The sequence below is a fragment of the Triticum aestivum genome, chromosome 2D (assembly GCF_018294505.1).
Source record: "Triticum aestivum cultivar Chinese Spring chromosome 2D, IWGSC CS RefSeq v2.1, whole genome shotgun sequence".
NCBI classification, from domain to species: domain Eukaryota; kingdom Viridiplantae; phylum Streptophyta; class Magnoliopsida; order Poales; family Poaceae; genus Triticum; species Triticum aestivum.
The window spans coordinates 68,150,691-68,165,246 of record NC_057799.1 but is presented as its reverse complement, the minus strand read 5'-3'; the positions used below and the strand labels follow the sequence as shown (position 1 = coordinate 68,165,246).

General features: G+C 42.8%; 1 protein-coding gene across 1 annotated transcript; it reads left to right on the top strand.

Moving 5' to 3' along the window:
• Window positions 1-13,247: 13,247 nt before the first annotated feature.
• LOC123048749 (non-specific lipid-transfer protein C6-like) lies at window positions 13,248-14,175 on the top strand. Its single transcript, XM_044471790.1, has 3 exons — window positions 13,248-13,680; window positions 13,769-13,843; window positions 13,950-14,175. Exons 1-3 carry the CDS (start codon window positions 13,293-13,295, stop codon window positions 14,015-14,017), a joined length of 531 nt encoding a protein of 176 aa, XP_044327725.1. The 5' UTR covers window positions 13,248-13,292; the 3' UTR covers window positions 14,018-14,175.
• The last annotated feature ends 381 nt before the right edge of the window (window positions 14,176-14,556 follow it).

Here is a 14,556-nt window from a genome sequence, read left to right as displayed (position 1 = left end):
GAGAGGAGGGAACACCCTAGCGAGGCCAGGGGTCATGAGAAAAAGGCCCGGCCACGATCCCTCTCTTAGGTGCGCGCACATGGGGCTCGTCCAGCAGGGTCTACACGACAAGACAACCATGACGAAGCAATATCAATCATAATTCGTTCTTTAATTGTTCTGTTTTTTTCGTAGCTTTTATGTTACAATCATATGTTTCTTTCCTTTCTTTGTTTAAAATCTGCTCTCATGCCTGGTGAATTGTTGGCAATTGAGGGAATTAGTCGGAGGTTCTATTGACAAGACCATATAGTAAGTACAGTACTCCCCATTATGATCTATACGCCTTTACTTTTGTTATTGGCAGATGCTTGAGACATTGAGTATTGAGGCATGCACTCTTACGGAAATACTACCATTTTAAACTTGCTTTGAGATTCGACTCCTTTTTTAAGGGGATTACCGAAGCATTCTCCATTTTTGGTAGATTTTGCTTTTGCCAGTTCCAGGAGTATGATTGGATCAACTAGTCTACTTAATAGATGATGATGCAATCTAAATTATGGGCATTTAACTGGCACTGCGCATTCTGTCTGTTACACACAAGCAAATATGCATATAGAGGTTATGCACGCTTTGCCGTGCCATTCATGACTCATGAGATTGACTCTTTTTTCTCCCGTAGATTATTGTGGTCAGTAGTTTCATTTTGGTTTTATCTACTGTGGCTTCAGTTTTAATTATGTTCTAGCAGTGTTTTCTTTTTCATTTGTATATCTTGTTGGGTTGTCGTTGGAGACAATATTTGTTCTGAGAGGAGACCGAAGTTGTTAGGTGCGTGATTGTGAGGTTCTTGCACATTCCGGCCTTAGTGTCAGTCGGTGATAGTTGTGTGAGCTCCCATTCCACGTTCAAACTGTGAAATTGGTGTTATAACACTCACATGGACCAGCCTATGAAGCTCCCACTCGCTCGACTTGGCTCCGTGCTCCGCTCCATCATTTAGCTTTTATTTTTGGTCACTCCTTTCTAACTCAGAAAAATTGGCTATCATATTATTATTATTATTTCAAGAAGTTTCCGTATTTTAAAACATTATATTTTTAAAATCTTGCGGATTACAAAAACACAAATTTTAAAAAATGTTTGCTAATTCAAAAAATATTCATGGATTTCAGAAAACGGTCAGGAATTTGGGAAAGATTCCTAAATTTTAAAAAAAATGTTCATAGACTTTACATAAGTTCATCAACTTTGAAAAATACTCAATAATTTTTTTAATGTGAAGGAACTCAAAAAATAATTCATGAATTCTAAAAAAACTTAGTCTTTCTAAATGCTCAAAACTTTAATAATACTGATGAGCTAGCATGTGAAAAAAAAGGAAAAACAAAGATGAAAAGAACAATAGGAAAAAAAACTATTAAAACGGTTGAAAAACACAGAAAGTGAGAAGAAAAACAAACCAGGCAATACCTACTCAAAACAGAAAAATCAGATGGCCCGGCGGCACAAACCCTTACCGGCAAGGCGCATAGCGACCGATGCACAAGGAGACTCCAAATCTAGAGAGCTTACTATATATTAGAGTTCCCTCAAAAATAATTACTACTATATACTAGAGGCTGACCCACATTTTGCCGCGCCATCCTTCAGTTATGTGTTAAGCCTCTTCTTCTTTAGGCGATATATTTAAGGATTTTAAAATTATTCGTAAATTCTAAAACTGTTCATGAATTCTTAAAAAATGTGTACTCTTTTCAAACATTCAGGACTTTAGAAAATATGAATTAGCATGTGAAAAAATAAATGGAATGTAAAAGGAGAATAAAAAGTGAAAAAAACTATTAAAGTTGTAGAGAAACAGATAAAATAAAGAAAACCTAAAAAACTGACAATACCTTCTCAAAACCGGAATAAAAAAACCCAGTCAACCTAGTGACACACACCCTTATAGATGGGGTCCATAACATGCCTACAACCCCACATAAAAGAAGTTCAGTAAATCAAAAGAAGTCCATGTATTTTATAAATATTAGATTTTAAAAACATTGTTGATTATCAAAACTTGAATTTTTTAAATGTCCACGAGTTCAAAAACTATTCAGGGATTTCAAACAATGTTCATGGGTTTGAGAAAGGCCCATGAATTAAATAAAATGTTTGTAGGTTTTAGATATGTTCGTGAGCATTTTAAAACATTCGGGGATTTTTAAAATGTTCATAATCTTTCTAAATGTTCACAACTTTAAGAATTATTCATAAGTCAAAAATGAAAAAACAAAAGGAGAAGAAAAAAAGCAAAAGCAAACAAGGAGACAAAACTATTAAAATAGTTGAAAAACACAAACAAGAATAAAAACAAACCAACCAATACATTCTCAAAACAGAAAATTTGACGGCCCAATGACACTAATCCTTTCAGTCGAGGCCCATAGTGCCCGATGCACCAGGAGGCTCCAAATCTGAGAGCTTACTATATACTAAAGTTCCCTTAAAAATACTATATACTAGAGGGTGATCCACGTGGCAACCGTCCTTCAGTTATGCGTTAAGCCTATTTCTCGGTAGGTGGTATATTTATGAATTTTAAAATTAATCATAATTTCAAAAATAAATGAATTCTAAAAAATCATTGTATATTTAAATGTTCACGACTTTTGATAAATAGAATTAGCATGTGAAAAATAAAAAGAGAAGAAAACAACATGAAAACTGGAAAACAGGAAACAACCAAACTTAAAACTATTAAAAATGTTGAGAAACAATACTTTCTCAAAATAAAAAAATTCATTCAACCCAGCGACACACGCCCTTATAGATGGGGTCCGTAACGTCCCCACAACCCCCAATGCATTAGGAGGCTCCAAATGTAGGGAGTTTAGTTGTTTAATAAATTAGCAATTTTTTGATTGATATAATCCGGGAATAACTCATGAGCATGGCAAAGACAGTATTAAACTCATACTGATATATATCACGTAAGCATGTACGAGACATATAGCAGAAACATCTACATAAACAGCTAGCTAATATGGCTAACAAAGGATGAAACAGGAGTGGGATAAACAGATTAAACCCTCCGGTCAGTCAGTTTGTAGTCGCGGCGGCGGCGACAGCGTCCTTGGCGGCCATCTTCTTGGTTTCGATGGACATGGTGATGTTAACGAAGACGAGAATGTAGTCGAAGTAGATGACCAGCGACGAGTAGTCTCGTCGGAGACGCTCCCCAAAAACATAATCGACTTTCTTCCAGTGCAGGATTACAAAGGGCGGGGTTTCGAAGGCCCGCTCTCTCCCGTACAGCCATGCACGCGGTGGACAGAATGGGGTCGCCTAAAGCTGCAATAGTGAGCGGAACGACAGTAGGCGGTGCGCGCAAGGAGGTACACGTGATCTGCTCTATGATGGCTAGGGTTGTCGGCGCCTCCAATATATAGGCGGTCGTGGAGGATCAGTTAACGACTCATAATTAAATGTCCATTAATTATTTTTTCCTGGCCAGTAAAAATTAAGACATAGGTCTGAGCTCGGGTCGGCTCGATCATGAAACACGACGCGAGCAAGGCATCGGAGGAGGGGCGCGCGGAAAACACTCCTCTTCTCAAGCTCCAATAGCATGATGAAGAGGAACCCTTATAAAGGGGGTCTCCACACTCCTCCACTTGTGAGAGCATCTAAAACACGGACCCTTAAACCACACACAATCGTTCAAACCGCGCGGTCCGGTCGTGTTTTGTCATCCAATGCGGTCCTGCATTGGTCCGCCCACCGGTCCAGACGCACTTGTTCCCACAAACCTGAGACGAATTGGGAGGGCTTTGAGAGCGTATGGACCACTGCCACACCTGCTTCTGAAGACCATGGCCCACCCAAAAAAACCACCCCTCTCCCGGGCTTTCCATCTAACGTCCATGCATGCCGCTTGCCGCGCCACCTTCATGTTGGCCCACAGCATGCAGTGGCCGGCATTGATGCCAAGCGACGTGAATGGACATGAGGGTGGCGCTGATGGATACTATTGGGGAATGTAGTATTTCAAAAAAATTGCCTACGATCACGCAAGATCTATCTAGGAGAAGCATAGCAACGAGAGGGAAGAGTGTGTCCACGTACCCTCGTAGACCGAAAGCAGAAGCGTTTAGTAACACGGTTGATGTAGTCGAACGTCTTCGCGATCCAACCGATCCAAGTACCGAACGTACGGCACCTCCGCGATCAGCACACGTTCAGCTCGGTGACGTCCCTCGAACTCTTGATCCAGTTGAGGCCGAGGGAGAGTTCCGTCAGCACGACGGCGTGGTGAGGTGATGATGAAGTTACCGGTGCAGGGCTTCGCCTAAGCACTACGACGATATGACCGAGGTGTGTAACTGTGGACGGGGCACCACACACGGCTAAAAGATCAACTTGTGTGTTCTAGGGTGCCCCCTGCCCCCGTATATAAAGGAGGGGAGGGGAGGCCGGCCGGCCCTAATAGGGCGCGCCAGGAGAGGGGAATCCTACTAGGACTCCAAGTCCTAGTAGGTTTCCACCTAAGGAAGAGGGGGAAGAAGGAAGGAAGAGGGGGAAGAAGGAGGGCAGAGGGCGAAGGGAAGGAAAGGGGGGCACCCTACCCCTAGTCCAATTCGGACCCAAGGGCGGGGTGCGCGGCCAGCCCCTCTTGGCCCTTCCTCTCTTCCCACTAAGGCCCATCGAGGCCCATTAGTTCCCCCGGGGGTTCCGATAACCCTCCAGCACTCCGATAATTATCCGGTACCTCTCGGAACTCATCCGGTGTCCAAATAACATCGTCCAATATATCAATCTTTATGTCTCGACCATTTCGAGACTCCTCGTCATGTCCGTGATCTCATCCTGGACTCTGAATAATCTTCGGTCATCAAATCATACAACTCATAATACAAATTGTCATCGAACGTTAAGCGTGCGGACCCTACGGGTTCGAGAACTAAGTAGACATGACCGAGACACATCTTCGGTCAATAACCAATAGCGGAACCTAGATTCTCATATTGGCTCCTACATATTCTACGAAGATCTTTATCAGTCAAACTGCATAACAACATACGTTGTTCCCTTTGTCATCGGTATGTTACTTGCCCGAGATTCGATCGTCGGTATCATCATACCTAGTTCAATCTTGTTACGGGCAAGTCTCTTTGCTCGTTCTGTAATGCATCATCCCGCAACTAACTCATTAGTCACATTGCTTGCAAGGCTTATACTGATGTGCCTTACTGAGAGGGCCCAGAGATACCTCTCCGATACATGGAGTGACAAATCCTAATCTCGATCTATGCCAACTCAACAAACACCATCGGAGACACCTGTAGAGCATCTTTATAATCACTCAGTTACGTTGTGACGTTTGATAGCACACTAAGTGTTCCTCAAGTATTCGGGAGTTGCATAATCTCATAGTCAGAGGAACATGTATAAGTCATGAAGAAAGCAATAGCAATAAACTAAACGATCATAGTGCTAAGCTAACGGATGAGTCTTGTCCATCACACACTAGTAGAAAAAGGGTCAAATGTGAAGCACATTAGTGCCGGTTTGATTTTGAGCCGGCACTAATGTGTCCATTAGTGCCGGTTCCAATGGCTAGGCGGGCGAAGATCATTAGTACCGGTTCGTAAGCAACCTTTAGTACCGGTTCGTGTCACGAACCGGTACTAATGAGGGTGCGTCAGGCTGTGGTCAGGCTGGGGCCCCACGGGCACCTTTAGTACCGGTTCGTGCCATGAACCGGTACTATAGTTTCTTAGTAAGCTGTTTTTTAGTCCCACCTCGCGAAGAGAGAGGCACTAGGAGCGGTTTATAAGCCCTGAGTGCAGAGACGATGAAGGAGAGGCGCAATGCTCATCTGCACGTTGCTTAGCTTTAAGCCTTGAGGAATAGTGTAGACTACACGGAGCTATGTGCAGTGCAGTTTGCACTATTCCGAAAGGCCTTGAAGCTAATTAACGAGCATTGTGCCTCTTTTTTATCTTTAATAACTTATTACAACTCCGGACTTCTTGTGTTACGGCAAAAACTGGACGCACTTCGTGTACAAACTGGACAATCTCTTTCGAAGTATTAGGGTTTCTGACGAGAACTCATCTGTTACATGGGCACTTCATTTTTTTAAACTTATTACAACTCCAGACTTTTTTGCGTTCCGTACACACCATTCAAAGCGACGTCATCAATTTTCAAAACTTTCTGACATCATTTGCTATTTTTTAGTCATTTACCGATTTGTTTAGAGAGCTAAATGACCGTGAAATTGAAAATCACTACAAAATGAACTCTGAAAATGTCGAAACTTGGCATGTTATCATCATTTCACCCACATAGCATGTGCAAAAGAGTAGAGAGGGTTACGGCAAAAACTGGACGCACTTCGTGTACAAACTGGACAATCTCTTTCGGAGTATCAGGGTTTCGGACGAGAACTCATCTGTTACACTGGCACTTCATTTTTTTAAACTTATTACAACTCCAGAATTTTTTGTGTTTCGTACACACCATTCAAAGCGACGTCATCAATTTTCAACACTTTCTGACATCATTTGCTATTTTTCAGTCATTTACCGATTTGTTTAGAGAGCTAAATGACCGTGAAATTGAAAATCACTACAAAATGAACTCTGAAAATGTCGAAACTTGGCATGGTATCATCCCCACATAGCATGTGCAAAAGAGTAGAGAGGGCTACGGCAAAAACTGGACGCACTTCGTGTACAAACTAGACAATCTCTTTCGGAGTATCAGGTTTCGGACGAGAACTCATCTGTTACACTGGCACTTCATTTTTTTAAACTTATTACAACTCCAGACTTTTTTGCGTTTACGCACCATTCAAAGCGACATCGTCAATTTTCAACACTTTCTGATATTATTTGCTATTTTTCAGTCATTTACCGATTTGTTTAGAGAGCTAAATGACCGTGAAATTGAAAATCACTACAAAATGAACTCTGAAAATGTCGAAACTTGGCATGGTATCATCATTTCACCCACATAGCATGTGCAAAAGAGTAGAGAGGGTTACGGCAAAAACTGGACGCACTTGGTGTACAAACTGGACAATCTTTTTCGAAGCATCAGGGTTTCTGACGAGAACTCATCTGTTACATGGGCACTTCATTTTTCTAAACTTATTACAACTCCAGACTTTTTTTGCGTTCCGTACACACCATTCAAAGCGACGTCATCAATTTTCAAAACTTTCTGACATCATTTGCTATTTTTTAGTCATTTACCGATTTGTTTAGAGAGCTAAATGACCGTGAAATTGAAAATCACTACAAAATGAACTCTGAAAATGTCGAAACTTGGCATGTTATCATCATTTCACCCACATAGCATGTGCAAAAGAGTAGAGAGGGTTACGGCAATAACTGGACGCACTTCGTGTATAAACTGGACAATCTCTTTCGGAGTATCAGGGTTTCTGACGAGAACTCATCTGTTACATGGGCACTTCATTTTTTTAAACTTATTACAACTCCAGGCTTTTTTGCGTTCCGTACACACCATTCAAAGCGACGTCATCAATTTTCAAAACTTTCTGACATCATTTGCTATTTTTTAGTCATTACCGATTTATTTAGAGAGTTAAATGACCGTGAAATTGAAAATCACTACAAAATGAACTCTGAAAATGTCGAAACTTGGCATGGTATCATCATTTCACCCACATAGCATGTGCAAAAGAGTAGAGAGGGTTACGGCAAAAACTGGACGCACTTCGTGTACAAACTGGACAATCTCTTTCGGAGTATCAGGGTTTCTGACGAGAACTCATCTGTTACACTGGCACTTCATTTTTTTAAACTTATTACAACTCCAGACTTTTTTGCGTTCCGTACGCACCATTCAAAGCGACGTCATCAATTTTCAACACTTTCTGACATCATTTGCTATTTTTCAGTCATTTACCGATTTGTTGAGAGAGCTAAATGACCGTGAAATTGAAAATCACTACAAAATGAACTCTGAAAATGTCGAAACTTGGCATGGTATCATCATTTCACCCACATAGGATGTGCAAAAGACAAAACAGAAAATAAATAAAACAGAAAAGACAAAAACCATATAAAAAATTACTCAATAATAAATAGCAGAAAATAAATAATGCAGAAAATAAAAAATATTTTTTTTTTATATTCACAAAGAAACTAAATACAGCAAAAAAACTACTCAGAAATAAATAAAAGAAAATTATATAAAAAATTGTTGGGGCGCTGCCCAGTGGGCCTGCCAGACCTAGGGTTTGCAAATACAGGCCCAGAAGGGCCAGCAGGCTCACAGGGCAGCGCGCCGAAGTTAGGCCCAGAAGCCTGCTATAGAGAGGAGTTCGAGACAGCAGCCGCGCCGGGGCTTTTAAACTGGTGCGGGCGTCCCTCGGCTAGCGAGGTGGGACTAAACTTGCCCGCACCGCTCCTACGCCAGCGCACCCCTTTAGTACCGGGTCGTGGCTCCAACCGGTACTAAAGGGGGGCCTTTAGTACCGGTTGGAGCCACGAACCGATACTAAAGGGGCAGTTTCCCGCCCCTTGGCCTGGCGAAAATTGGCCTTTAGTACCGGTTGGTGGCTCCAACCGGTACTAAAGGCTCCTCCTATATATATGGCACTTACGAAAAATTCAGTTTCATCGACCACCACTTCTTCTCCAACTACTTCGCGCGACATCGCCGCCACCGCTGCACCGTCGCCCATCGCGCGCCGCCCTCGCAGGCCCCGCCGCCCTCGCCGCCCGTCGTCGCCGTCGCCCCCGCCGCCCTTCGCCGCCGCCCCGTACTACGTCGCCGTCTCGATCGCGCCGTCGCCCCCGGCCCGCCGCTCGTCGTCGCGCCGTCCCCGTCGCATCGCCGTCTCGCGCCGCCGGCCGTACGCCGCCGCCCCCCGCTCGTACACACACACATACACACACACAGAGACACACACACACATATTGTTTTTACTTATTTTCTGTTTTCTGTTGTTTAGATTAATGTTAGATAAATTACGTAGATAAGAATGTTAGAATGTTAATGTTAGATGAATTATATGGAAAAGATGTTAAATATTAATGTCAATTTTAGATGAATTAGCTAGATATTAATTAGGTATATATATGAGATTTGAACTAGTTGAATTAATATAACTAGTTTATTTTTAGTATGAAAATTAATAAAACAAGTTTATTTTTAATAAGAAAATTTAGGTATATGAGATTATTTGAACTAGTTGAATTAATATAACTAGTTTATTTTTAGTAAATGCTTAGTTGAACTAGTTGAATTAGTTTATTTTTAGTAAGAAAATTTAGGTATATGAGATTTGATGATCTAATTAAAATATTACTATATATATAGCTACTTTATATATTTTAGTAAGAAAATTAATAAAAATAGTTTATTTTTAGTAAATTCTTAGTTGAATTAGTTGAATTAATAGAACTAGTTTATTTTTAGTAAGAAAATTTAGATATCTGAAATTTGATGATCTAATGAAAATATTACTATATATAGCTACTTTATATATATATTTTAGTAAGAAAATTAATAGAACTAGTTTATTTTTAGTAAATTCTTAGTTGAATTAATAGAACTAGTTTATTTTTAGTAAGAAAATTTAGATATCTGAGATTTGATGATCTAATTAAAATATTACTATATATAACTAGCTACTTTATTTTAGTAAGAAAATTAATAGAACAAGTTTATTTTTATTAAATGCTTAGTTGAATTAGTTGAATTAATAGAACTAGTTGAACTAATAGAAGTAGTTGAATTAGTTGAATTAATAGAACTAGTAAGTGTTTAATGTTTCACCTATATGAACATAGGAAATGTCGTCTGACGACGAAAAAGATTTCATTAAGTGCGAATTCTGTGAAGACCAGCGCGGCCTGTGCGACAGAAATTTCCTTGTTGATGATAGGCGCTTCAGCATCAAGCTGGATGAGACCTTCGAAGTGGATACAGTAAGTCACAACGACAAGTCTTTTTTCGTAATTAAGCATGACTTATATATGCTTCATTTGCTTCAACTTATAATTTTAAATTTTCACTATTCTACTAGCGCATCCCCTGCCATGCAAGAATTTTTGTCTTGGATAAGATAGGTTTCAGTGCTATGGAAACTATGGAGGTAAAGAGAGTTTACCTGAAGACCGAGCATGGTTATACTTTCAACGTCAAATTATACAATGCAGACACGTACACCTATTTTGAATGCAAAACTTGGCAAGCACTATGCAAGGCTTATGCATTTGAGCCTGATATGGTTATCACCTTTGATATTCGTCCGGAAGATGATATTGAAGGTAATAGAGACATCTGGGTCGATGTGCAGACGCCTCCAGTTCTACCATTATGTGAGTTTCTCAACCATATTTATGTCTTTGATATTGTTTATTCAAAAATAGTTGACAACTAATTTCTATTGACAGCTTATTTCCATTCAAGCAAACATGTCCGGCGCTTGGTAGACAGGACCTACTACTGTCCCGGAGCTGAACTAAACTGCGAGGAGATAAGTCATTATGTTTCATGGCTTGAGGATCTTGATGCTGTTAAGAGAAATCATTTTCCTGAATTTGAAAATCTTAGTACTCAAAACGTGCGACCAATAGTGATCGTATTGAACTACGGTCACATGTATTTAGGAAAGATGGTAAGATTTTTACTATTAGTCCTCAGTGCATCTTTTGCATACATTATTTTTCAAGCTAAACTTTCATTGCTAAGTATATTAATTACTATACGATGTTCTTCAACAGGGACTCCCGATGACAGTTGTGCCTCAGTGGATCGAGACTAAAGGTCGCATGTCAATTGTTAGCTTACGGCCAAGATATCCTACAGTGCACATGAGTGCATTCAGGATTTCTGAAAGCGATGAATGCTTAATAGTGAAAGATTGGAGCAAAATTGTTAACGATCGCAGAGAAGTACTAGGGGGCAGCAATCAGAAGCGCAGCCCACGATTAGGAGACAGGTTCATCTGCATGCTCCAATATGATGAATCAGGAGAGCTATACATGTTCTATGCTATTTTACCTGAGAGAGAGCAGCAGGAGTGATTTAGCTAGTTATCATGCTCTTAGTACTTGTTGTCCTCTCATGCGTGTCCGTGTTCTTCGTCCTGAACTTAATCTCAAAGAGTGATTTGCTTTTGTGGTGTTATGAACGCTTATAATATCATGACCATGTTGAACTCGATGATATCTTTGCTAGCTAGTATATACTGTTGTTGGTGATGATATGATGCAAGAGTTTTTATATTAATATGATGATGATGCTGATGATGATGAGTTATTATATCATTTATGAAAGAAATCGCATATTAGTTTCAACTGGATGGATCCTAGCTAAGTGATCAAGTATATGCCATATCCATATTACTTAGATCACTAAGTGATCAAGTAATATGGATATGGCATATACTTGATCACTTAGCTAGGATCCACATGCATCCAGTCGAAACTAATCTGCGGTACTTTCACCTAATGATTTAACAACTCATTATAATGTAAAACAATCACTAAATTAAATTGAAAACACAAAACTAAAGGAAAAATAAAAATTAAAACCAAAACACACCCAAACATTTAGTACCGGTTGGTGTTACCAACCGGTACTAATGTCCTACACGCACCCGGGCCTGGCTCGTGCCACGTGGTGGCACGTTAGCGCCGGTTCGTGCCGAACCGGTACTAAGTGGGGGGGCCTTTAGTCTCCACTCTTTAGTGCCGGTTGCAGAACCGGCACTAAAGGCCCTTACGAACCGGCGCTAAAACCCGGTTCTGCACTAGTGACATCATTCTCTAATGATGTGATCCCGTTCATCAAATGACAACACATGTCTATGCTAGGAAATTTAACCATCTTTGATTAACGAGCTAGTCAAGTAGAGGCATAGTAGGGACACTCTGTTTTGTCTATGTATTCACATATGTACTAAGTTTCCGGTTAATACAATTCTAGCATGAATAATAAACATTTATCATGATATAAGGAAATATAAATAACAACTTTATTATTACCTCTAGGGCATATTTCCTTCAGATGCGACCTCTCTGGAGTTGCCACTTCAATCGGACGTTGTGCCCCAAAAAAACAATTCCGGCCATTACGCCGCATTGAAGCGGGCTAACTGGCCCTTCGCATGGCCTGGCCGCGGCTATTTAAGCCGTGCGTCGGTGATGCACATCCGCACTTCGTCCTCTCCGAGCCCCCCTCCTCTTCGAGCCCCTCCAACTCTAAAGTCGATGTCGAAGTCATGGTTCTCCGCATCGGCAGGTAAAGGCGGTGGTAGTTCTTTGCTAGACGGATCTTGGTGCCGCCGCCCTCGCTGTCCGGTCCCCTCGGCATCCACAGCAGATGGCTCCTCTGGCGACAAGGAGGACCAGGCACCATAGCAGCAGCCCCACCTCCTCGTGGAGGCCGCTTTGACGAACGGAGAATTCGTCTGTCAGATGGAGATCATGACGGAGCGATCGCTCTGTCAGTTGGGCTCGACGCCACCATCATCGGCGCGTGTCAACGAGGAGTCGTCATCCCCGCCACGTTGCCGCGTGAAGCGGGAGCCGACGGGTCAAGGAGAAGTCGGTGTCGCCGCCGGCGCATCGCCGGTGCGCCCGCATTGACCGGCCCGCAATGCCTGAGTGGCGGTCAGAGAGGCTCAGTGGCAGTATCGAAGGAGGAGGGCGCACAAGAAGGAGCGGGAGCGGGGTGGAAAAGAATGGGATTGAGAGGGGGATTTGAGTGGGCTGGGGGTGTCGGAGTTCTACGTGGCGGCGGTACTCCTGCAAAGCCCCCCCCCCCCCCCCCCCGGCAATTTGCTTCCAATTTGCATGAAAAAGTGCGTTCAAACCCGGTTGTCGGATCAATACATATCCATGTTGAATGGCAAAACACGTCCGGACCGTGTGGTCCAAACGGTTGTGGGCGGTTTAAGGAGCGATATTGGAGATGCCCTTGTATTACTAAAAAATTCGTGAGAGGGAGAGAGGGGCCCGGAGAGATACTAATACACATGACTAGATTGACCCAAGTGTATAGATATTACAACGATAAAGAAGAGCATAGCCGAGATAGCTAGATTTGTTGTGGTTGAGCCTGGCCACCCAGCCTTAAGTCATAGACTTGGTCGCAGTGTTTCTATAAAGAAAGATTAGTAAAAAATTTGTTTTCAAACAAAAAGAGTCTTACTCTGAAATTCTGAATGCAGCTTTATCTGAAACCCGCGTCACTATATAACCCATACGACGTAGCCAACCAGATACCATACGACCTACGTTTCTTGCACACGTAGAACCTCCGAACACACAATGGCGTCCAAACCGATCTTGGCCGGCGTCGTCCTCCTGATCGCCATCGCCGCCGCGGCAGTCACACCGGCATCCACGGCCGGAGCGAACCCCGTCGCCATCGGCGATGGCTCCGACGAGGCGGCAACGACATGCGTGCCGACGCTTGAACGGCTGCTGTCGTGCCTGGACTTCATCGAGCACCGCACCGACGCGATCCCGCTGCCCTGCTGCGTCCAGGTGAACACCACGGTCGCCCAGCAGCCGTGCTGCCTCATGCATGTCCTGCGCGGCGACGTCGCGCGGCTCATGGGGCCGGACTTCGACAGCGCCCGCGCCATGGTCAACGTCACCTCCAGGTGCCTCGGCGACGGCTCCATCCTCATGTCCATCACTCGTTCGTGCGCAGGTTCGTGATCGTACGTACCCAGGTGTATTTTTAGTTTTTTACTGCCGATCTGTTGTCATCTTCCTTGATTGTATGTTCTGTTCTTCAGGCAAGCCGCTTCCGCCGCTGACGCCTGAATATCCCTTCACTGCCGCGTTGCCGCCGCCGCCGCCGTCATCCTCAGGTGAGCAGCTTATCAGTTCTGAGATCGACGTGCTTTTGTGTATACGCGTGCGGGATTGATTGTTCCGACGTATGATTCCGTTTTCCGTTTGATTCTCTGTATGCAGGGGCAGGACGGCTGGAAGCCTTGTCTTACACCGTATTGCTAGTTGCACTCGTTGCAAGCTTCTTGTGATCGGTCGGCAAACTGGCGACCAGCTGGCTGTGGTTGGATGTGGAACAAATCTGTACCTGTTTGATTTTGAACGAAATATAGTTAATTCTTCTGTTTCTCGGTCTTTCTTTACCCTATGTTTATCACGATGGTTATATGTAAGTCGCATGAAATTACAATTTGGGCTAGTCGATTTTTGGAAGAAAAAGTTCGCGGGAGGAAAGTAAGAAGATGCCGCCGCATCGCCAGAAAAGCTATCCACCATCTATCTTAAGGGTTTTTTGTTAATCAAAAGAGGGGGTTCCCTCCGATTTCATTAACGAAACCATCCAGAACACAAGCGACCACACTGTCTATTTTAAGATGGAAGACTGGGGCGGCGGTGGGAGGCAATTGAGGGGAGGGCAGGGCGGCGGCGGCTGGTGGTTAGGCCACAGGAGGATGGCTGGAGGTTGGAGAAGCTAAGCTGGCCATCCATATCACATCCGATGGTTTAAAACAATTGACCGACCAAAATATTTTTTAAAGCGACAGTCAAATAGTCTGTCCCTATGTTTATT